This window comes from Cystoisospora suis, assembly GCF_002600585.1.
Source record: "Cystoisospora suis strain Wien I chromosome Unknown contig_896, whole genome shotgun sequence".
In the NCBI taxonomy this organism is placed as follows: Eukaryota; Apicomplexa; class Conoidasida; order Eucoccidiorida; family Sarcocystidae; genus Cystoisospora; species Cystoisospora suis.
The window spans coordinates 25857-50107 of NW_027153697.1; the positions used below are offsets into that span (position 1 = coordinate 25857).

The 24251-nt window shown below is 51.5% G+C and overlaps 2 protein-coding genes across 2 annotated transcripts; both read left to right on the forward strand.

The window, feature by feature from the left end:
- The first annotated feature begins 33 nt into the window (after positions 1–33).
- CSUI_002149 (uncharacterized protein) lies at positions 34–7222 on the forward strand. Its single transcript, XM_068062351.1, has 5 exons — positions 34–2185; positions 2580–3745; positions 4496–4885; positions 5239–5615; positions 6023–7222. The coding sequence occupies exons 1-5, from the start codon at positions 2082–2084 to the stop codon at positions 6734–6736; spliced, it is 2751 nt and encodes a 916-aa protein (XP_067925669.1). The 5' UTR covers positions 34–2081; the 3' UTR covers positions 6737–7222.
- Positions 7223–10830: 3608 nt separating this feature from the next.
- Positions 10831–23698, forward strand: CSUI_002150 (clasp amine-terminal protein). Its single transcript, XM_068062352.1, has 13 exons — positions 10831–13792; positions 14210–14980; positions 15618–15807; positions 15962–17637; positions 18200–18353; positions 18670–18788; positions 19286–19327; positions 19854–19969; positions 20774–20891; positions 21369–21436; positions 22187–22241; positions 22864–23008; positions 23224–23698. The coding sequence occupies exons 1-13, from the start codon at positions 11408–11410 to the stop codon at positions 23247–23249; spliced, it is 5865 nt and encodes a 1954-aa protein (XP_067925670.1). The 5' UTR covers positions 10831–11407; the 3' UTR covers positions 23250–23698.
- The last annotated feature ends 553 nt before the right edge of the window (positions 23699–24251 follow it).

The following is a 24251-nucleotide window of genomic DNA, read 5'->3' on the forward strand; positions in this document are numbered from 1 at the left end:
CGCTTCGATACCAGGCGCGCCGCCTGCGGATGATGAGCCCGGGTTCGGCTGGAGCTCGTACACGGTGTCTGGCCCACATAGTCGGCACACACCGGGGCTGCCGCGTAGGTCGGCCTACTAGGTCGCAGTTGTGTAGAACCGCATGCTGTCGCTTCGCAGTGGTACGAGCTAGAGGCCAGAGCGCCTCGCTACTATACAGACACGAGAATGGCTTGTTTTCGCAGTCGGTTCACTCATCTGCCCCACGGAGGTACCAGCGCGCCCAAGAAGCTCCCTGGAACTCACCCCGACTGTAATTAGCACGTGCAACGGGTCTGACACCCAGGGTTGCACCGAACCTGGACTACGGAGAACTGCGCACTGCAACCTCGAAGCGCCATAGCGTTGGCCCTCGCTCGTCTGCAACTGCTTCTATGTAGGGACCCCGGGCCGCCGCGGCTCGCGAGTCGTTGCAAGGTCCGGGACGCTGGCGGCGCTGTGGCGAGCTGCCGAGAAGTAAGGCGAATTTGTTCGAGAACTGTGGCTGTTGCCTGCGTCAGTCCCTCGTGTTTGCTGTCCGCTTCTATGAAACAGGACGCGACTACGCTCGCGGACTTCTCTCGTTCCCGGAGAGAATATCAGTTGGCTGACGTGCGGCAGGAAACGCTGCGCACTCATTTTCTTGAGCCTTGCGTTCAAGAGCGGGCGGCGCCAGCTGTCGAATTGGGGCGAGCTACAAAAAGAGCTCGAGTGCCTTTCTCCGTTTCAACTCATGACCTGATATTTGTGGAAATGCCTGTGGTACCCTCGTCGCCTGCAAGTCGCAAGCTGGTGCTCTCTGTGGGTTTGCGTGCGCGTTCGTGCGAGTGGTCTCGATTCTTTTCTTGACCTCCTGCCCGGTCAACTACTCAGCAAGCCCAAACTGAAGCTGCTACATGGGAGGCAGCTCGTTTCTTTCATGCGCATTGTAGGGTTGCAATCTGTGCTGTTGACCCGAACGCGGTTCTGGGTTCGCTGGGTGTAGCTGTCCCAGCGACCGTACGACTCGTCTCTGTTCTGGAATTTTTCTGGGAACAGACTTCTCGGGGCCAACATTTTGTTCCTACTTCGGCCATACTCATGCAAACACCGCTGTGTGAGGCTGGGGCCGTGGCGTCGGAGGCCTTTGACAATATTAGGCCTTAGCTTCACAGCCACGACTTTTGCGAAGCCTCTCTTTTTCCCGTGCCGGCCATTCGCAGCGCCGATCGCTTTTTAGCGCTCTCATAGTGACCTCCCTCAACTCTCTTGAGCTACACTGCACCTTCCACTTCCCAAGCAAACTTCCTCGCTCCTTTTCGGACTGCCGAGCCTACGCGGGGCTTCGCTGCCCCAACTTCCGACTGCACACAAGCGCCTGGTACTCAGCTTATATACTCTCTGGCGCTATCTAGGGAGTTCATAGGGCTTCTTCGTGATGCCTGCCCGTACCCGTCAATGCCCGACGGCGTCATGCATGAGCGGGGGCTGTCTGAAAGTAGCCTCCTATGCGAAGGGTGTTTCTGATGCCTTCTCGGCGTACGGACGGCAGTCACCAAGTCAGAGTTCTTGGCCTTCTGCGGTCCAGTCCTTCCGCGTTGACGACTTCCTTCCTCAAGCTTCTGGGGCGAGATACTGGCGAAAGGATATGCTATTATCGTGGGTCGTCATCGCCTGTTCTTTGGTAGAATCTCTCACATTGCCTGCACTTGGGGAGCTCCTTCCTTCCAGTCCCGTCTGTGCGCCGCTCTGCCACTAGGTTGTCGAGTTGGTCTAGCGTTTTCTCTTGCCCAGTCCGTCTTTGCACTGGCTCTCCAACGGTGTGGTTGTGGTGGTCTCGTTGCCGTATCCTTCTCAATTTGTGTTCCCCCCTTTTTTTTTCGCATGTCTGATTACTCTTCCCCACTAGCTAGCGTCATTGTTCTGTCTGCATTTTCCCTGCCTGGAGTCTCCGTGGGATCTTGCGGCGTCAAGCGGTGTCGTGTCTTTGTCTCGTCTCGCCTCTTGTCGGACGCGGCACCGCTCCCCACGCCGCACTCAGTACTCTGCTTCAGCACTTGGAAGGTCATGGTTCACTTTGCAGTATGGAGCCTCTCCGGTCTTTCTCTTCGGCGTTTCTGAACTGGAGGTCCTGGACTTCTGGCGGCCGGTCACACGCAGAAGGGGGATCGAGAGGCGACTCGCTGGAGTAAGCACACGCAGTTGCCGGTATACGGAGTGTGTTGAGTCAACAGGGAAAACACGACACCTAAGAAATTGCTGTCACGCATTTAAGATGGTGGGGGAAGGGGGAGGGCGAGCCTGTACGCATGTGAAAAGCATTCCGCACTCACAACCCAGCTGTTCACCTACAGCATTCATTCAGTCGGGGGGAAGGGGGTGCGTTCATCTCAGTCATCGACGTTCCTGCGAATGGTGTATGTAGTAATTCAGTTAAAGTTCCTCACGCGTCTTACTTTGTGTTTCTGGACTTTCTGAAAAGAAACGCGTATGCTTCTCGATTCAGTGTTTCTCTCTAGCTCATTGTCGCTGGATGCTTATTGGTCCCGGCTTTATCCTGTTCTGTGGTTACATCATTACAGCACAGCCGCTTCAACGACGCCTGTGTCAGGCCCCTCCTGTCGGTCTACCCGGCCTGCTGCGTCCGAGGTGGGCCTGGTTGTGGGCGGTCTCGAACCGTCCATGGAGGTGGAGGCCGTGGCGAACGAGTCAGGATATCGCTGCGTGGTGAATCCTGCTAAAAGTAGGGTACAACGAAGCCGTCTTTCTCTTTTTGGGTCCTCAGACCCAAATGCTGACTCTCTCGGGCATCACAGCTCTTCTCTCATTGGCCGTCTTCTCTGCTCCCCGGCAGTACCGGACGGGGATGAGGCTTATACGCTCCCTGGGGGAGTATGCGCAGCTCCTCGGTCGACCGAGGGTACGAGCAATGTGTCTCGCCACTACTTTTCGGGCGCGCATCCCGCGGATTCCTCTCAGCACAACTCGAAGGACGAAGCAGACTTGAGCACCAGTGGAGAAGTGAAGAGTAGCAAGTGTTGCAGGGCTGTCCCCCCTTTGAAACTTCGCTCCGAAGAAGATGGAGACCCCTCACAAGCCAGGAGCAGACAAGCCGGAGATCTCTCCGCTATGTCTGTGTGCTCGCCGTCCCCATGCTCTGTGGCATGCTGTCCGGAGAACCCTTCCGTATCTTCTGGGATCATTGGCTTCGGGTATCCAACTCGCCTGCCGCAGGAGAGCGACCCTGACGCGAAGAGCCTGCAGTCGCAGCGTGGCCTTGGTTTGACGGATAAACAGATGGGACAAGGAGAAGGTTCTCCCTACCGTACCTTGGCAAGTCATTGTCGGAGGTCCAAGAAGAAACACCTGTTCACGCGTTTTTATGCCGCCACAGTTCCTGCTGCAGTTTTAGATGCTGACAAGCAAGAGGGTTTGACTCCTCACCAGGAACGGGTGAGGTCGCGAGTGAAGCTACCCGATTTGGGTGGAGAGACATTCGACTACCCTTTGCCGCCTGCTATTCTATACCACAGCAGAGCGGCAGATGCTGTCTCGCCTGAAATGCTTGGACTCCAAAAACCCGTGCTTCCCAAAAGGGACTCAGGGGTTTTCCATTTGCAAGGCGAGCGTTTCGAGGAGGCTATGAAGATTCCTTTGACTCCGAGATCGGTCATGGCTCTGCCGCTGCCGGAGAGGAAGCGTCTTCTCTACAATATGCTTTGCTGCTTCTGTATCGAACTGGCTGAAGGCATGTCTTTACTTTCTACACAGCAACACAACGCATGAAGTCCCGTGTGTTCGAAAGACAGTGGAGCACCGATGGGGAAAAGGACGCGGAGACTAGGGGTTTTTTGTTTCGCGTATGATAGACAGGAAATCGCTTCACTCATGATTGCCGTTTTCGTTAAATATATTTCTAGCGTAGCAGGTTTCGTGGCACCGGAGAAATTTCAAAGACAACGCCGTGTTTGTGCTTTCTGGGATGGCGGGACACGACGATAATCGCCTTCTCCTTCTTTACAGTTGACAGTATACGCGTGTACGCATGTGTGCGTTTAGTTAATAGGCAGAAGCGTATATCTCATTCGGGGCATGTCCTCATCAGAAATGCAGCCGCTGATTTGGCTCTTCAGGAAGCGAAGTTATTGGCTGTATTTCACTTCGTACAGCGAAGGAAGACACACATTCAGGATCGGCTCCTGTGACGACTCATTACGTGCCGCTCGTTTAGGGACAATTGATGGTATGCTACTTTTTGAGTGATCTGCTTGGCGATACTTCCAACTTCTTCGTTCAGTCGGAGAGACAGAGACACCACATACACACGGGCACCCTTGTGTAAAAACGAGAATTTACAGATGACAGTGACAACGGTGTGGGCTTCCAGACACAGTTTTTTTCACTCAGATGGATGAGACGGCTCTCGTAAAAACCGTACTTTTCTTTCGAAGGTATCGACACGTCCGGAAAGTTTTTTCTTTCATTCCGCTTGTTGCAGGAATTTCTGTACGTCAACTCACTGCCACGCGAGAATGCCTTCCAGTTCATTGCCGGCTGTCTCCCGATTTAGCCATTCTCGAGTTGGATATTCGGAGCGGACGCGTGTTGGAGTTTCCCATCACTCAGATCCAAGCCGTTTACACTCTTGCACGGAAGCAGCCCCAATCTTTTTCTTCAACTGATTCAAGAGAAGGACGCGCAAGCAAAAGAGGGAAGGACACTTCGGAGAATAGAAAGCTCGACAGTGACACCTCTGCCTCTTCATCTAGAACCTGGGGAAGGGAGAGGAGTAGAGGGGAGCAAGGAGATGAAACAAGTTCCGAAGATGATGAAGCGGAACGAGAAGAATCACGAAACTCTCAGCCTGAGGCTACCAATTTCAATGAAGGTATGTTTAGGAGAGCTCGTGCAGACGGACTGACGACTCTGCTTGTTGCGAAGAATTCTTTCTCTCTTTCTTCAAAGAATTCGTCGGCATCGTGTCGCAGCCAGCCGGGTGTCATTCGCAGAGTCAGGAGGTCACACACCATCTCGTGATGGTTTGTTAACTCCGATTAGACTCTAGTGCGATCGATGAGCTTGTGGTTGATGTTTCTACGTGAAGCGAATCCTATCCGTTTTGTTTAGGAGTGCACCAACAGACGGCCTGATAACCTAGCTTCGAGGCAGATTTGTTCCTCCTAGGCTTTTGCTGCTTCCTGTTGAAGATTGGTTCGACTGTTTGTGTCTGAACTATTTTAGGACGTTCAGGCGGTGACCAGGCCTCGTCGTTTTTCCTCCAACGTACAAGCGCAGGCCAAAGTGTGAAGGAACACCTTCCCCGTCTTAACTTGGGGCTTCTACAACAGAGACACAAGTCAGCTTTAAGCCATCAAGTATCAGCGTCCATCGCGACCCCTCACATCACGCCTTCTACACCAACGTATGCTCAGCTGCCGTCGAGAAACAAGGCTGCATGGAAGCAGATGCTCGAGGAAGAGGAAGAAAAAGAACTCGACAAGGGGCCACCTCAGTTCATTGTTGTGCTAGATTTTTCGCACCGAAAACTTGCCTTCGTTTTCAGCGATCGAACTCAGGCAGGGACCTTCGAGCTCGGCCTTGCTCTTGTTGCAAAAGCAGTAAGTTCTAGACTCTGAGGGCATGCCAACATACTCTGTCACTGTGGATGCTGTGCGAGGAGGTTCCCCTTCTGCTGTACGTGTGGTCTTTTTTTCTGTATACGTTTCTGTTTTCGCTGTCAGTGGAAGTCTTGCTCTTCGGCAAGCGGGCCGGATGTATCCGTTCCAGTGGAACAGCGCCTAGTAGCCTCGATGCACAGGTCGGCGTACACGCTTTTCCACAGGCATCTTAGGTGTGAATAAAAACAGCCTTTTCTTTTGGCACGACGAGTTCAGCCCTATCCGACAATCGACTCTTGTGAGAAGATGTGATGCATGTTTCTTAATGTTCGACACGGTGGCACGCTACAGTGGGAGAAAGTACGCACTTCCCTGTGCTCCCTTGTTGCCTTTCTCTCGTGCCGCAGAGCCACGAGCAACATTCAGCACTGGCATCCATTGCAGCGGCCGCGGATAGTTTTCCCTATACACCTCGCGCGGCCCGGGTTCTCCTTCACGCCCTGGCAGGCACAACCGACCGCCAGTGGTCTGGAGGTGACGGCCGATCAACTCCGAGAATGCCAGGCGCTGCTAATTCGAATGCGCCTCTTAATCGAGGAGGCAGCCGCGGAATGATGAATGGAGTCTTCGGAGGGGACCACACTTATGCAACGAGTCTGAGTGCCTCCACAGTGGCGGCTGTCGCTGCGGCTGCGGTGGCGCATTCCAACTCAAGTGAAGGGGAGAAAGAGTGGTCTGTTGTCCGGGCACACGACTTCGACCAGCATCCTGCCATTGCAGGAGATCAGGGTACAGAAGGTAATGTACCGAGCCAAAACTTCGTTCGTCTTTCTTCGTTTGATCAGGATGCGCAGGCTGTCCCAGAGTCCGAAGATGATGCTGAAGGGAAAGGAAAACTTGAAAAGCAGGGAGACGCACGCCCGGGTGAGGATGTCAAGGAGTCTGACGGCGTGCGTTCACGCGGTGAGAAACCGTCTACGGGGGTGAAGGGGGGGCCTTCCGCATCGACATTCTCTGATGGGAGTGGGTGCATCACCGTGTCAGCAAAACAGAGTTGGAAGTCTCCAACGAATGAGGCTGACTTTGGCATTGTGACGATCAGGCGACGTAAAGAGGAGTGATCGGTCGGGGCGGGGGGGGGAGGTGAACGGTGGCTTGTACTTCATTGCCTGCTGAGCCATACTTTGCTTAAATTGAAACAGGTATCTGTCCGGAAGTAGAAGACGCACCATAGCAATGGGAGGGTCGCCCCGGCCAATTTTGGTAGTGACACTGTTCTCTGGGGACTGCGTTGTTTGCACGTGTTGCTGCGTGCTGTTTTTAAGTAGGACTGAAGTGGTGTGCAAGGGAGACGTCGCCCCCTTCCGGTCCCTGTCGAAACCTGCACCCGAGCTGACTCGCACCGTTGCCAATCGTATTGACTTACGTTTGGAGCGACAGGCCGTACAAAATCAGCAGACGAGGCGATCGACGGTTTGACCAGAGTAGACAAGCTTTTGCTCCTCCGTTCTTCTAGGAGGCTGAGAGATCTTGGAAACAGACGGAGGTTAGACGGGTGGCGCTGTGTCGGGCCACGGCGTGGTGTAGGCTTCAAGTTAGGTGCCGCTGCTTGGAGGTCGGCCATCTACCTGCCTATCTCGTTGTGTCTACTTCAGCGTGGATCTGCACCAGTCAATCACTCGCGAGCATCAGAGCGATACGCAGTGGGGTAGAGGGGTTGACCGTTTCGGAAGTTACCAGAGTCCCGCATTTGTCTCGGACACCTACGGCCGAGGGCTGGAAGTGTCTTTTCGCTTTCTGGTGAAAGGCGGCTCTGTCCGCGTGGTTCTAGAGAGTATGCCCCCCCCTCAGTCCTGGAGAAATGTGTTTTCCTTACTTTTGCCTCACTTTCCGTCCCCTGGCCTCTCGAGGGTACTCCAGGGCACCCCTTTTGCACACGTTTTTTTACACCATCGTGGTTCCGAAAGTCCTCCTTTTGAATAACTTGGCGGCCTTAGCTACAGGGATGTCGAGAAATTTCACACCCGGCGCGTTTGCGTCTAGGGTCCATGCGAGGGAAACGCAGTGAAGGTTGCTTACAAGAGGAGCACTGAGAAAGCAGCTGCAAGGAAACAGGCACGGGGGGGAAGGGCTAGACTGAGGCTTTGGTGCGCAGTGAGGGACTGGCCCGAGAAGGACTTCGAATGCGCGGGCGTCGGGTGTGTCCACGATTGTTACATAGTAAAGTACTAGATTCCGTCGACCCGGGAAAGTTCTGCTATTTTGCTTTCAAAACGAGGAGAGTAGAACTGCTTTCTTGGCCCGCTCTTCCAGGAGAACCCTCCTTCATAGTAGCCTGACCGGTCTAAAGTGGATCTGCCTAGGCCAGCACCTCGGCGGGACGCTTGGCAAGATTGCCGCTTGCACGTGTCTGGTGGATCTCTACATACCAACTTTCAATCCCGGGGCGTGTGCGCAGTGATAGTCAACAGAGGATCCGGGGTCAGCGGTTCTAGAGGTTTCCGTACACACGACATCTTCCACGGCTAAAAGAGCCTAGCTGTTCCCTCCTGTAGTAGTCGTTTTCCTCCACGATACAGAAGACGGACGACCAGCCCATGTACGTTGGGCACCCAGGTACCTCCTCTGTCATACATGGATAGACTGGAGAAGTACCTCTCCGAGGGTTGCGACCGTGCAGTGTGAGCGCGACGAATTCCTAGGAAAATGGTGAAGACACAGCGATGTTCTTTGAACCCGAAAGTTGATCTAGGTAGTGCCGACTCCGTGACGTCCAAGGGCAAGGGAACGGCCTGGTACCGGTTGTCGGTACGCTGAGTTTTGTCTTGTGTCCGGCTGTTCCGACCGGGTGCGAAGACTTCGGTTCTCCGTAGAGAACTAGCACTCTGCCAGACCGGCCCAGTTCCTTTCACTGATTCAGAGCAGAGTGTTACTCGCATTCGACCTTCTGTCTCAGCCAGATTCCCAGGTCGGGATCAGTTCTGGAGATACTGTGTTCGGAAAAAAGCGTATGCCGAGATCGTAGCAGTCCCTCAGCATCCGTATGGGATGGCTTGACGTGGCTCCGGTCCCCTTGTGTAGAGGCCACACTATCCACTTGTCTAAACTGTTGGCCGTTTAGCCAGAGCAAAAATCAGACAGTAGGCCATCCCGATGCGATGTGCGAGCTTGTCTCGAAGCGCCTGCCTAGGTGAGATTTGGTAAGCACCGAGAAAAGCAGCCTGAACTTTAAGATGTTTGCCGTCAAGCCCTCTCGCTCTTGCTTCGGTCCGGGGTAGAGCTCATTGAGGTTGCCAAAGCGGCAGCGTCGTAGCCTTTCTTTTCGTAGCCGAGAAGCCGGCACAGTATTCTGCACCAGAGTTCGAGTGTACACGCACTCTTCTGTTTTCCTGCTCCGGCAGGAGCAGCGATCTTTGTTGGGGACCGGTATTGGGCTTTAGCAATACAAGCTGAGCTTTACCATCCATGCGCCCCAGCCGTTATATTTTGTAGTCGGACGTGAAGCTTTCCCACCACGCCTTCAACCCAGCACGACCATCACATCTCCTGAGCTACCATAGTGTGTCCCCTCTGGAGACAAGATGACAGAGCATTCAGTTACGTGATGATCGCTCTACGACATGACATCCCTCCTGCCCGTGTCGAGGTGGTTTCTTCCCGTCACAGTGACGGCGGACGCCTATACTATGTGTGGGCGATCGACTGAGGGGCGTGGGGCCTTGCTCAGAAACATGCAATTCTCGCTTCAATCGAGGAAGACACGCCTGGGGCATCTCCACTGTAGGGAATCGAGTAAGGTCCCGCGGTGGCTGTAGCAACGTCCGTAGCTCCACGCCTTGATCGGCTTTGCTGCGAGAATGCCTTTTCTCACATGTCCTAAGAAAAGCGCGTAGGTATCGACTCTGGGATGGCTGGTAGAAAGCGCGGAGACATGTCTTCTCGAATAACTCGAAGCCACCATTTCTGCTACACGTCGGAAAGCAAGCTACGTGACCGCCAAAAGGTTTCGATACGTGGCATGTGTATTGTAGGACCCCTTCAAGATCTATCGTGAGCAACTGCACGACTACTGCTTACTGCGTGCTTCTCTCTTGTAATGAAACACGGAGGCCACGCCGACCCATACCTGCGACTACCTGGCTTTACGAGGTTGGCGGTGTTTTCGTAGAGTGCACGCAGGCTCGACTTGCCCAGTCGCTTTCCAGCAAAAAGAGCACTTTAGCGGGTAAGTTCACCGGGCGCACTACTGCCAGTCACTGATGCAAATAACCAAGATTGTGGAACTGTTGCCTATTTGTCTTTGAACAGATAACAGAAACCCACCGACAGGTGGGCAAACCATGCACAGGGGGTCGCTATCGGTCTTCCTGCGAAGGCCGGGCAGTTCTTTTTGGCCGAGCTGCTTCACTAAACATCTGAGACTGCACGCCACACGCACAGGCAGCAGCTCCATGAGGGCCCCGGTATCGTAAGGAACGTGCGCCGCTACGTAGCCCGTCTAAGCATGACACCGTGGATCTACAAGAAGTAAATCCTGCCACTCCGGGCAAGAGGGCTGTCGTGCTAAAGCTTGCTGGCGCGCTGTATGCAAGTTTTGCCCGTAGGTCCCGTTTCTTCGTAGCACGGCGGCGGCTGCCCGCTCTTTCACGTACGACGGGGCTGGAGTGTCCGAAGAGGGAAGAGTGGTGCCCGCACTTGGGTTACAGTTCGACGTTGAACGGAGCGGCCTGCCCCTGGTAAACTCAGATCACTCCAGGCGACAAACTGCACAGGACCTCTATCCTCTAGCTGCGCCTGCGGCTCGGCGCGCACAAGACATCCCCGCTATATTAACTACACCAAGCGAGCTTTTTCAGACCCCTGGGAGCGCTTTCTAAAGATTGAGTCTGCACCTTGAAAACGATAAAACCTCTGGCTCTACGCGCGGATTTTGTACTCCACACACGGGCCGATACCGGCTACACGATGGTAGCTTGCCTTCTTCTGCAAGCAATTACAGAAGCGGCAGTCCACTGACTTGAAACCTGGCCTATGAATAAGAATCACGAAAGAAAAGCGGTGCTACAGTATCCATTGTGGCAACACTTTCTCGTCCGATGCCACGCATGCACGCATGAAGAGTGGAAGGTTTTCGAAGCCGGACAGCGCGCCCGGCCTCCTGCCCCCCTGTTTCAACCAGATGCATGTCTGAATCTCGTGTAAAACAAATTTTTCACACACTCACGTCGTGTGCTCTTTTCTGGGGCTCCTTGCTATCGCTCACGTAAAAGACGTGCTCTCCTCTCCTTGTTCCTGAGAACTCGCGCTTCGTGGGTAACCAGGGAATTAGGTTTCACGAACCCTCCAGCCGCCCTCATGCGGTTGATTATCTTACTCGGACAAGACAACAGCCCTTCCGAGCAGCAGCCCTGGTTTGACAGCCCCCACAGATTCCTCCTGTGTCAATCGTCTTTCCACGTGTAGCCTTCCTTTCTTCCTACTTTTTGCTCAACGTGGGAGACACTTTTGTATTAGCGAATCTGACCAAGTACCAGCCACCTAACGCGCCCCCCGCCACCGAGAGCTGCGTCGCTCAGGCCTTTCTCTGTGGAAACGCTGTGGTGTGTTGTTATGATCAGCTGGCATCGTGAAAGCTGCCTCGTCACGGTGATGAGCTGGCGAACACTTGCTGGGGGGCATTAGCAGTCGACCAGTTTCTACTATGGAAGACACTAGTGGCACCCACGGGGAGTGTGTCGCGAGCGTCTTCGCGTCAGATGTGTTTGTCTTTCTTGTAGTTTGTTTACGGCGTCATGGCGTCTCCGCCTGGGCCCGTGGGCCGTAATCTGCCTGTTTATTTCTCCCAAAGTGGCCAACCTGACATTTCCCCCGGACTTCTTGCAGAAGAATCTCCGGCTCAAGGTGGCCTGCCACCGGCTGTCTCAGCATCCCAGTCTTTGTATCGACAGATGCCATTTCGTCGCACATCGGAAGGAAGCCCATACCTGCCGCCTTCTACTCGTTCACCGTTCCTACATGGCAGATCTCCCGAGTCTCCAGACAAATCACATCGGTATCAAGCGTTTTCCGGTGCTTTTTCTTCTCCTGTAGCTACACCCCCGGCGGCCAGGACAACGAGTACACACGGTCCGGTCCTAACTCGTCAAGACCAACCTCCTGGCTCTTTTGCCTCCTCGGGTTTTCCTTGCTCACCTGCGCTTCAGCCATCGTTCAATCAATCTACCCCACTCCGTGGTGTCCAGCAGCAAGGCACTCCGCCAGCATGCTCGTTCTCCTCCCTCCCGCCCGCGCACGCGGACGCGGCCGGTGCCACCACAGCTTCAGCGACCTCGGCAACCGTGTCTTTTTCTGGTTCAGGTTCTCATCCTTCATTACGTCCCGATAAAGTGGCGAATTCTCTACCAAGTTACCTCAGTCCGGCGGCCTCTTCCACGTCGTCGGGATACTGTTATTCTTCCTCAGCAACCAGGGAGACTTCGTATCTTGGCACGCATCTTCCGTCTGTGACGACTTCAAATGATCAGTTGTTTTCTAGGTCCACAGGTCTGGGTTGCATTTCCCCGCCTGCGATAACAGCCTCATCTCCACTGCTCGGACGTGCTCCACGGAGCACTGCATTTCCCAATAGCGATTTTGGTACCTGGGAGAACTCTCCTCTTCCGGTCTCATTAAGTCAGCCTCCTTGCTCGCCTTTTGTTTCGCCGGAGCAGTCAAGCTTTACCAGTCCCGCAGCACACCCTGTATCAGATCCCTCATCATCCCAGCAGCAGCAGCACCGAGGTAGTAGGGCGAGTAACCACGATACGCCTGGAGAGGGGGTCTCCTCCGCTCAACCTCCACAGAGCAACAACGGGACAACGAGAACAGCAGTGCTTCAAACAAGTGCACTGCAAGTCCCCACCATTCGAGACTATAATATTAGTAGCAGCGTAGCGTCTGGTGGAACTTCATCCTGTGGTGAAGTGACGAGTGCGAATGGTTTCTTTTTCTCCTCTCCTGTACTTACACCTTCTGCAACGGAGACAGCATCGGCAAGACCGCGCGGCGGTTGCATAGGTGCTTCTCCCAACACACCGAGGAGGCTTATGCACTCGCCTCCCACTCTGCTTCCGGGAAGGACCACAACCCCGCGCCTGTCTTTAACAACTGAAGAACGACAGTCCTCGGGGGCACATCTCTCGCTTGCCGGCGGGGGGGAGAGGAGAGAGGGAGAGGACGACCCGGCCGCCGTATTTGGTTTAGGTACAAGGCATCAAGGATTACAAGCAGCGAATCGGGAGGCAAAGTATCGGGGGGGCGATCATCATGATCACCATTCCGGACATCAACAGCTGGGGCAAGCTCAACAGCTGCCTGTACACCACGGTCTAGCGGTCGGACAAGTTTTTTGTACAGATGACTATCAACTTAGGTCGGTACGATTGCCTTCACATCTGGAAAACAAGGGAGGTGGACCTATTCTTATCGCTAATCACTGCGTCCCTTTGCAACAGACGTTTTCAGCTGTCCCCCCGGCTGGAGCGCCTCCTTTTGAATATAGTAGTAGTATTAGTCGTAGTCATAGTACTACTCGCAGCAATGATGGCACTGGCTCACAACAGTTGACCATTGCATGTGCTATGTCTAAAAGTGGTCCCGAGAGAGAACAAGAAGATCTTCTTCTCTATCCCGAGGAGAGACAACGACTCCGACAGCTGCAACAGCTCGCACAGGAGACTCAGAAGAAGCAGCAACGCGTCCCGAAAGTCCAAAGCAGTTTACCACAGCCCCACAACTCCATCCGAAGTCTAATCGACGGGAGAGATACCAGTCCTGCAAAACAGGTCCCAGGCCCTCAGTTCTTTCCGAAGCAGCATCAGCAGTTCCTTCTTCAACGAAAGGAGCCGGGAGACTCAGGTTATCTGTGCAACAAGCAGGAACAACCGAAGCCTCAGGAGGAGAGTAGAAGTCATGGCATGATCACACACCAGGTTGAACCGTGTACACAGCAGGTCTTAGGGGGGAAGGACACCCGGAGAGAAGGAGAACCACCAGTCGCACCTTCAGCGACGACACCCTACCGACAGGGCTCATCAGCCTCTTTTGGTATTCTTCAAGACCGACAGTATAACACCCAGATTGGTAGTTTTGATCGGCTCTATCGAGGACCAGTGGAGTATCAGAAGCAAGGACAGCAGGTACGTCACTCAGGCGCAAGACATCACCCTGTCTTTTGAAGCTTTGTTATAGCAAAACAGCGTACATCGCGCGAGTTTTCCTAGTTCGTCTTCCCTTACACCTCGTCAACAAGAGATGCGGACAGATTGGTTGGTGTGTGTGTACGTCTTAGGGAGGCGGTGCCATGATGGAACTGCTTTTGTAACACCTGGTTTCTCTCTGAAAAGAACTGTTCTCTTTTGCGCAAACAGCATCTTATCTCTACCAGGTTTCATCCCTCATTCGTCCGTACGTGGTGATTCTTGTGGAATCGAAGCAGCTTTTGCATGTGACCCATTTGCCTTCAAAATTACAGCCTAACCGGGGCTGACCAAGCCATTCCGGATGTGCCTATAGCCAGCCGAAGTTGAATGTGTGAATGCTTTTTGTCCATGCAGTCTGAGACGGAGGCTTTCCAACAAGGGACCGGATCATCACATCAAGAACGGGCACCACAGGTGCACCAACTACCAGAGAAATCTCAGCGACAGACACAAGAAACAGAGGAAAAGGATCAACATTGCTACTTTCGCACGGGACAAAATCTTGTTTCTCCCTTCAGCGAGGACAGCAGCCAATCACAAGGAGATAAACATCACGATCCAATGCAACAGCGACGACAGCAACTATGGAAAGTACCTGGAGTTGAAGTAGGATACCGGGGGAATGACTATAGTCGTCGGAATGGGACTCCAAGAGACTTGGATGAATCAACGTCCAGGAGACAACATGAGGAATTGTATAGCCTTGACGAACATCTAAGGAAACGACAACAAGTAGAAGCGCCACAGGAAAGGGAAAGATCACTCAAAAAAGAACAACAGGAGACACAGCCCTTTCAGTTGAAATCGTCGCCAGCAGCTGCATGGAATCGTGCTCCTCCTGTGGGGTCTAGTCGACAACAGGAAGAAGAAGAGGAGACGTCTTGTCCACAGAAAGATGCGACTCATCTTTCCACTGAACTTGTCACATCGGAATTTGCGTCCCGGCGAGCCGAGCTGAGGGATGTACAGACGACGGAGCAGCAGCTCTTACTCCCTCAACACCAGCACCGACTGAGAGGAGAAGAAAACGAAGACAGAGAGATTCTTGAAGCAGCGGATGTCTTTCCTCCTGGAGGACGAGGGGGACAGAAGAGACAGCAGACTCATGAGGCGTCTGCAATACCGGTAAGAGTGTCTGGGTTCCATTGACCCGTGCGGCTCTACCCATGCCAGGGTTCTTCATCTCGAGTGGCGAAGGGGGGGGGGGGAAAATGCAGCTACAGTGTTGAAGGGTTTTCAGGAGAAGGTGTTTAGGGCTGAGTTTTCGCAGCCTAGCAGCCTCTCTCCAATGAATATAGAACGATACCGAGTATAGTAGTTCGATCTACAGATGCACTCCTGAGGGCGAGAACGGGAGTATGTCAAAGAATAGGGATGTTTTGCCGGAAAGTTAGGGTCTAGCTTAGAGTTGTATTCTCGCTCTCTGTTCTACCTTGTACGAGTCAGACAGGGTTAGATAAGACAAACGTAGCTTCTTCAGACACAAGGGCGAGATATATGTAATACATTATGGAACCCTTGCGGACTTCTTTCGGCTATGTGCGCTTCTCAACTTCGCTAAGAAACCTAGGTGTCTGCATGCACAGAGCCGCACAACAAGCCTAGCAGTCTACAACGGGTCTCGTTTTTTCTTAGGACATACTCATCTTTTCTAAAGCTCTTTCTGTCACTTCTTCATTAACAGCGAAGCCGATAAACATAACGTGAGCTATCAGTGGTTCATCCAGTGTTTTGCGCATTCGTTGTCTCTATCTTTTCACAGGGAACCACACTTCCCTCTTTTTCAAGTGGCAGCGTGCTTTCCCCTTGTGGGGGTGATAAGACTCGTTCATCACATCTGACGTCAAGTCAACTTCTTCGGAACGAGACTGGGTATCCAGCATCATCTTCCTGTAGGGACTTGTCGCTCGAAGATCAACGACGACAAGAGGAAGCTATCCAAGGCTCTCCAGGTAAGGACAGAAGACGATCAACACATCACGGGGTGAGATATCACACTCGAACAGTGGCGGGTCCCCTTGGGTTAGACGTACAACATCTACATTGATAGGCCGTGTCCTAGTAACAAGTTCAGAGGCAATTTTTGTGCTGGTCTTTTTCTTACAGGAAGACAAGAAGACGAGAGTCCCAGTGCTCATACGTCTGATCCAAGGCTGGTGATGTATCGACAGTTGTCTGGAACAAAGGCCCCAAGTTTGAATTCGAGCTCCGATTCATCACGTTCGAATAGCAGTAGCCATCGGATTAGTAGTCATAGCAATAGCGCCCAACATAGTAGCAGCAGTACCACGAGTAGTAAATCTCGTCATCTTAGCGCAGACCTCGTTTCGTCGGGTATTCGTAGCTGTATGTCTCGGGGAGAGGGGGGGGCTTCCCCTTTCAACTTCGAAGGGAGAGGAAGTACGACTCATCAAAATAAACGATCGACAACTCAAAGGAATCGTGACGGAGGGCTATCAAATCTCTCCAGCACCGGAAGTAGGCATCTTACACAAGGAGCTCCGGCAGCAGAGCCATTGCGTCGTGCTGGGACTCCTATAGAGAATATGGGTCTATCGGTTACAGAGAGAAATCGGCGAGGGATGTCGAGGCAACACAGCATAGAAGATGATGCCAAGGTGACACATGATAAGACAGCAGGAGGGAGAAGTCTCAAGTGCTTAGGCTTGTTCAGCGGGGGGGTCGGACAGAAGAGAAGTCATCATCCATCTCATTTCCAAGCGCGAGAAGAATCGCCCTTCAAAGAAAAAGAAGAAAGTCGTAAGGAAAGAGGAGGGGGGGGAGCTACTCCCTCTTCAGCTGCAACGTCACATGAAAAGGGAAGAAGTGCTTTTCATCTAGAGGGTGGTCATCAAAGTTCAGGTTCTTTACGTGTCATAGATAAAAAGACAGGGTCAGGATTCTTCAGAGACGGCGGTCTCTTGTCTTCGGGTGGAGGTCGTGATGGAAAACAGAGAGAGGGAGAAGAAGGAACGATCTCTAGTAGTCGGGAGTTGAAGATGGGTGGTCTTCATTCTGAAGGGATGATCTGGAGCCAAGGGGGAGAAAGGAAAGTGGAATCTCCATCTTCAGCTGATAGACATATGACCTACCTACCATCAAAGGACGAGAACTGTATCATGGAAGAAGAGCATGAACCCACTAGTCGTTCAGATGGCAGGGAGGGAAAATCTAGTTTGAGTAGACGAAACATTCGAGATATAGGAGGGTCTGACTGCACACCTAATGAGGCATATGATGTCGATATGAAGGCGTCGTCAACAGCCTGTATAACCTCTGCTACGGAAGTCACTTCAAGGGACATGGGAGGAAGTGAAGGTGTTGTAAGTCCGGTAGAAGGTCCTACTACTTCTTTCTCTCGCTCAAGTCGGGATGATAGACCGATAGGTGGTGGAGGCGCGGCGTTGAGGTTCTTCCAGACTCTTCAGGAAGAAGATACCGCTCTTCAATTTCAAGGGCGAAGACCTCTACAAACAACAGGCAGTCGGAATAAACCTAACACGGGTACTCCCCTCTCTTACTCACAGAAATCCATTCCGTCCATAGATGGCCGAGCTAGGTCAATTCCTAGAGCCCGTCCCGGAGGTGGAGACGCCGCGCTCTCTGGGGAAGGGACGTCGATGACAGGAGGACAGCTGTGGAGCTCCGGAGGTGTCTCCTCTGTCGTGACTACGAGTGACTCAGCTGGAACAACGGGGGGTCAGCAGCCTAGGAAGCTCTTTGCTTCTCAGTCGTCGGCTATCGGAAGAGGGGTGAGATATTTGACGCATGATCAACTCGAGGTAAGAGCCTTTATCTGTATCTTCTTGGAGATGATACGAGGTGATCTCTTAGCGTTCTTTAGACTTCCTTCTTTCTTCATGGAGTTCTGAAGACGACTGGTTCAGTAGGTGGTTAGGACGTCCTTGTCTTGTAGGAATCTATATCCCGTCATGTCATGATGAGGTGTACCCTCTGATTTTCTGAGAATGTACACAGTCTGAAGAAGATGTAGGTGTGTTTGCTTGCTTCTTCATAACTCTTCATATTACCTCTGTCAATCGACAGGCGGTGGAGGGAGAGTTGAGGGTAGAGACCCATGGGTAACGATGCATGTATCAGATATCTAGTTCGTCTTTTCTCCAGACACGCAATTCTATAGCGCGGGTGAGGGAAATTTTGAACTGACATTGCATCAAAACACTTCGTTATTCAACGACTAACTGGTCGTCTACCTATCTATCTATGCCTGACATCCAAGACCTACATTTCCACCCATGTGTAACTTATCTTTATGTGTGTGTCTATATCTTCTCAACCTCATTCAACGACGTAATGGAATGTGGGAATGGCTTTGTTCCTCAGCCATTTGATGACCCACCATCGGTGAAGTTCATACAAGACGTTCTTCTGCCTCGACTGGAGAAAGAGGCAACAAAAGGCGATTGGGTCGAGCAGGTTGAGAGCCTCGAGACTCTCCGTCGCCTTGCTAAGTATCACATGGTTCTCCTTACTAATGGTAAGTTCGAATAGATTCTTAGCTCCTACAGAAACTTGTAGACAACTTAAGTAAGGCTTTAGTAGTGAGTCGAAGTGATGTGTAGAGCATATAACGAGGGAGATGGAATACGTGGTATGTCTCCATTATTCTCCTAGGTCATGATGGGCTTTGCCTTGTGGCGTATGAGATTCTCTCATTTTACTTATGATTATATAGTGTGTACTGGGGAGCTGGTCAGAGTCCTCTCTCCTTCTTTCTTTCTCGAGTCGTATTCGGCAAACAAAAATGAAACATCAATATGTCTTTCTTTCTTTCTTTCTTTGCTGACGTGTAGAGGTTCTCCGTCGAGCAGTCGGGGGTGCTCTTGCCTGGCTTGCAAGTCCTAGATCAGCAGTGGCAAAGAACGCGTGTCTTACACTCGCTGATCTATTCTTCTTTGGGCAGCAGCGACTGGTAGGCTTCTGCTTGATGCTCTTCAGTTCCTCTTTCATATGGAGAAAGAATTCATCTCAGTCGACCTTCTTTCCGTCGATCCTGTAGTAGTCTTGACGTTGAAGTCTTCACTAAGCCTGTGAAGGTGATGAAATGAGCCGTGTGTCATCTTGTCTGCGGGGGCGGTTGCGGAGCTTCTGTTTCTTCTCGTAGTACTCTGGCTTAGAGATGAAAAAGAACACATGCATCCAGGAGACATGACCCCTCTGGGATTCCTGCGTGGTGCTTCGTTGTGTTATACATGCTCAGGCATCTTCTTAATGCCTAGATGTGATGGACATATCCAGGTAGAAGGCGTTTCTTTGAGGGAAGATGTGTATTCATACACTTGTCTACAAGCATGTGGTTAAGGAATGCGCCGTCTACGGAAAGATAGTCTGTGTATATCCATCTATTTGCATGCATATCTGTGGGAGTGCTCATTTTTTCCCTCTCTCTTTTACGTCTTTTGCATGCAGGATGTGACCGTTCACGAAGTTGTGGAGGTCTGCATGAAGAAGGTGAGAGCTCGAGAGAGAGAGAGAGACAGACCTGGCTTGCGTCTCGTAGAGATGAGAACCTCCCTGCCGATAGCAGGGAGAGATAAATCCCTCTCCTAGTACGGGTAGTCGCGCGCCAGATATCTCCGTGCCAGGGTAACAATACGACGTACACTCCCCAGAATGAGTGTCTTCGTTGCTTTCTTTGTCTTTTTCAAATGGTAGTGGTTATCATCGATTCTTTACCGGTTTCTGCCAAGAACGGACTGCTATCTGTTTTTCTTCTTTGCCCTCGTCTTCGAGACACTTCTCTAGTCAAACATCTCTTCCTGTACACTCATGGGTTCCTGCAGAAATGTTCACGGTTTCTCTTCGATGAGAAGCATATGGCCCCGATGTAAAGAGAAGTGAAGTATGCTGTGTAGTCTTTATGGATTCTTCTTTCTTGCTGTATAGAATCTGAAAGAAACGCATGGATGGATTGATCCCTCGTCCCGGGGTCGTTAGCCTGTGACGTTTCTTGTCTTGTTGTGAATCTTCCTCTCAGTGCAGCCAATCGAATGAATTCCTTAATGAGGCAGTGAAGGCTGTCCTTGCAGCTGTCTGTCAGTACGCCTCGGAGAGTAGAGTCGCCTCTGCTCTATTGCACTCTATCCCGACTTGGTGAGTGAGCCGGTGCATCGGCGGAGGCCCCGGCGACATTGAGAAAGAAAGATAGAGAGACGCCAAGAAAGAAAGAAAGAAAAAGGGACCGGCGAAGGAGCTCACATTCTACAGACTTGTAGCACAGCTGCGATGATAGATATCTGTGGGCTTTGAGAGGGAAAGCAGATTACAGGGAAGTTCTTGAAAGGATCCAGCCTTCTTACAACTGCCTAGTGTTGTTTCCTTAGCATGCCATACTTAGACGTCTATATCCTCATATGTATATACAGAGAGAGAGGCATGGCCCCCTTGAGTGGTCGTCTGGTTGTGGATGTTTATGCTTGGGAGAATTCAAGAAGGTAGGTAGGGAGTCGGAAGAAAGCTTCATTTTCTTGGCCGCATGCGTCTTGGCAATTCACTCGTGCTCCGCATCTCTTTTTCCCCTTGAGTGTTTGATCATTCTGATCTTCTCGGCATCAGAACAAATAGGAAAAGAAGCTTTCCTCCTATCTCGTACATTATTCCTTCCACATATCCCCACGTGCTAGCCCTCACGCCTTCACAGCTTCTCTTCAGAGAGTATTCACCATCTAGAGTATTTTACATGTACAGGGTTGTCTCTATACCAAACAGTCTCTCGCATTTTACCGACTCGCCTTTCTTCTTCCTGTTCATCTTGTTTAGAGTCCTGTCTCTTTCATCAGATACAACGATTTTCCAATCCAAGACATCCTACATTCATTCATTCTCCTCCTTCTGTTCTTCACTTCAGTCCATGATCTCCCTTTTCCTTCTTACTTTTCCCTATGCGTGGTTCTGCAGCAAGCAACAGGGGGCGCGGTCGGTAGGAGCAGTTTGTATGGCTTTGCTTTTTCAAAGATCTGGCACAAATGCCACACGTCTTCGTGAGCTTCCTCAGATGGTGTCTCTTCTTAATAGTGTAAGTCTCCATGAGTCTCTTTTTCAAAAATAAAGTGATCTATCTATCTCTATCTTGGAAAGAAGAGCAACAAAAGAAGTTCCGGAGAAATGTCTTTCTCTTGATCAGATTCAGGGCCTGCTGTTGGAGAGGAAGGAGGGGAGGTTGGCTGGGGGAGATTACAGAACATGAACTTGGAAGTATTACCGTCAAGACTTCTAGCTAGCTAGAGAACGTAGACCATGAAATCGGAGGGTCGACAATCTCCGGCCTGGACTGGAAAGTTCCAAATGCTTGTTTTGTACAGTCTGATAGGGGAAAGTGAGAAGGAGAGAGATACAAGGTGTAGTAAGCATGTATTTCCGGGGAAGGTGTCTCGTTGGCTCTTCCTCTATTTGAAGATTATAATCGAGGGGACGCTCCCACCGCGTGTATGGGTTTCCTGCTTAGAGAGATCTTGAGTTGGTAGGTTTCTTTCTTGTGGATTTTTTCTGTTAGATGGCAACGGAAGCCTCCCCGGATGTGAGGGCAGCAGCTCGAGTTGCTCTGGCTATTCTCAGTCAAAGGTAAGGGAAGACGTTCATCGGTCTCTTCTGTACAAACTAGAAAACTTCTATCGGGACGATAGTGGCACTCCTACATCTATCTATCTATCCCGTCTCTAGTATGTGTTGACTTTTTACACCACAGAGGGGGCATCAAAGAACAGAGACTCTCTAAGTCTCTGCAGAACTGAAGTTCTCCCCCGGTTTGAGTGGAGTTTCTAGGGGTTGTCAGAAATCCTTGAATCCAGAGAACACCTTGTATGACGGCCTGCGACTTTCGCATAGAACTGGTCGTATCCTTTGCGCCCCCCGACAGCGGTTTTAGGATGAATGAAAACCAGCTGGAGACACTTACTTGTGTATACATGGAGCAGAGATACGCTAATGTCTCTTTGAAAGTGGATTGCAATGCTTTCCATGTGTTAGAGCACAATTCTTTTCTTGTTATATGAGTATCTGAAACAGCTGAATCATGGGGAGAAACCTTGGTGCAAGCGCTACATGGAGCCAAGACGGACGGTCCTCGTGTGTACGTACACAAGTCCAATGCCGAAGTGTCATTCTACGATCGATCTGGGGGCATGAGTGTGAAGTAGATGACGTTGAAGTGTATACGCAGACACCTCTCGACTATCCTTTTTTTTAAGACTCCCTAGATAGGAAACGGAGGCCATCAAGCTGATGAGCCTGTGTTTACCCTGGCATTCTTCTTAGTCCTGCGGAAGTTATATTCGATTTCTTTCCTCATGTTTGCGTCTCAACGGTTTACAGCGTCGACACCAGTCTTCTTCGGCGCTCTGGTGTTTCGCTGGAAGCCCTCCATAAGGTGAGTCCGAGACTGCAGTAGTTTGAGAAGATGCTCGGTGGATGGCTTGGATCTTCTTAGGAAGCTGCGTAATGACTTGCAGACTCGCTCCCAATGTGTGCGCCGTACGTAGGAATCTAGTCATGTTAAAAGAACTGAGTGGGTCCAGCTGCAGGAATGTATTTGCCGGTGTGAATGCATACGCATTGTTGTTGAGCAAGCACCTCCAGCCGCCGCTTGCTTGGCTATGAGTGTCTATACACAGGTGACTGAAAAAAACACCTTCCAGAGAAGGGTCGCCCACGCCAGGTGATATATAGGAGCTGACTCGGAGGACTATGCGAAACTGTTTGAAGTTGTTGCACTGAATTGGTAGAGGACCTACAGATCGAAGCTGCAGACGAAGTATCTGTAGCAATGCCCGCTCCAGTCGACATGATTCTGGTATCTTGGTAGCCTCTCTTAGGTGCAGGCAGCATTCTCATTCTCTTCCGGGGCACTGAATGAATTTGCACGAACAAAGGACCTGTGTTCAAGAAGCTTGTCTTTTGTTCCATCGATGTGTGTGCTATGTACCTTATCAAGCGTAGCTAAGTATTGAGAGTCGGGCTACACTTTGTCTCCTTTGATGCTTTTCCTGTAGATGGAAGGTTTTGTCTCGCGGACGACGGCTCGAGAGATCGATGACGTGATGCGATCAGCTGCTCTTGGCTTCGGAGCATCATTTGCCAGTGGAGGAGGCTCTCTCTCTTCCTCTCTTTCTTCCCTTCCCGATGATCGCCGAACCGGTAGGTCGCATGCTCAGAAAAACAGACATATGAACGTGCGTGCGTAGTCATGCTGGTGTCAGTGATTATGTACGTACCGGGGTTAGTCTTTTTCGAAAGGCGTCTTGTCTACGGTTTTGGTGTGTTGGTGGAGGGATGGGCAGACTTGACTATCGCAACGTTTTGAAGTCCCTGATGATCGGCCGTTCGCGGTGTACAACTATGGCTTTTTTCAGGCACTCGTATTCGAGGCGGAGGATAGCAATGCAGTGTCCAAAGTCATTCCGAGTAAAACCGGATGGCAGACAACAGGAAGGAGTTGTCCGGTCCGCCTGGAGAGGGACAGCTCAGCTTCGAAGCTGAGGAAAGCGTACTGGCGGCGGTGTTTTGACAGCTTCGGCTTCTAGGTGGAGGTAGATCGAATTCGGTCGTTCTTGACAAGCGAGAACGACGTATGAGGGTAGTACAGACATATCGGCGTCCGTGGGTCTTTTTTTAGAGTTTTTTTGCCACTTGATTTTTCTTGTCAGTTGTCTTCTTATATATGTGACTTGTCCGCGCGTGGACCAGACTCCCGCATTATCCGGGGGAGATGCTGTTCCGCAGCCCAAGAGGGATCTTGAGTGCGAGAAAGTGTAGGGAAAATAAAGTAGACGGCGTTGTCCGGATGCAAGGGAACTTCTAGCGCAACTTTGCTTATCTCCTGGGAGCCATTGCGGAGAAGCGCACTCCGTTTTCTAAATTTGGTTGGAGAAAGTCCGCTCTGAGATCTCCATTTGGTCTAGGGCTGAACAGTAGTTGCGCGTGGATATTGGCGCTCCTGAGCAGATGCTTCTAGCGGCGCTCAGTCACAGGCTGAATCTAATAACACAGGACTGGCACTTCGGCAAAACACAGGTGACACGCGTGTATGAGAATCAGGAATCTACTCGTTCCAAAGCAGAGAGAGCCCTTCTGTAGCAGCTGCACAGGAAACTGGAAAAGCTGTATATAGTCCACTCGTTACAGGACAGGAAACACCGTTACCACAGAAGGCGCAGAGCAGTCGTTTCATCGGCGGTGGTACACACACAACAGTGCACTCTCTTGCCGCACAGCACACCTGCGACTGCAGGAGGTCATGACGTAGCCGTTGCACAAATCTCGGTTCCGCAGAACTGAGTTTTTTCTCCCCCGACATGTGACCAACGACTTTTCTGATTCTTGTGTGAAAACTATAGAGCTTTCTTTTCTGCTGACGGCGTGATGAAACGAGCACCACTGC

Bases quoted from the DNA above. Each gene is read 5' to 3' on its own strand.
- CSUI_002149 (XM_068062351.1), top strand. From the start codon at position 2,082: ATGGAGCCTCTCCGGTCTTTCTCTTCGGCGTTTCTGAACTGGAGGTCC. The intron at 2,186-2,579 runs GTAAGCACACGC...ACATCATTACAG, and splicing joins TCGAGAGGCGACTCGCTGGA to CACAGCCGCTTCAACGACGC. The intron at 3,746-4,495 runs GCATGTCTTTAC...CGCTTGTTGCAG, and splicing joins CTGTATCGAACTGGCTGAAG to GAATTTCTGTACGTCAACTC.
- CSUI_002150 (XM_068062352.1), top strand. From the start codon at position 11,408: ATGGCGTCTCCGCCTGGGCCCGTGGGCCGTAATCTGCCTGTTTATTTC. The intron at 17,638-18,199 runs GTAAGAGCCTTT...TTTGTTCCTCAG, and splicing joins TGACGCATGATCAACTCGAG to CCATTTGATGACCCACCATC. The intron at 22,242-22,863 runs GTGAGTCCGAGA...CTTTTCCTGTAG, and splicing joins CGCTGGAAGCCCTCCATAAG to ATGGAAGGTTTTGTCTCGCG.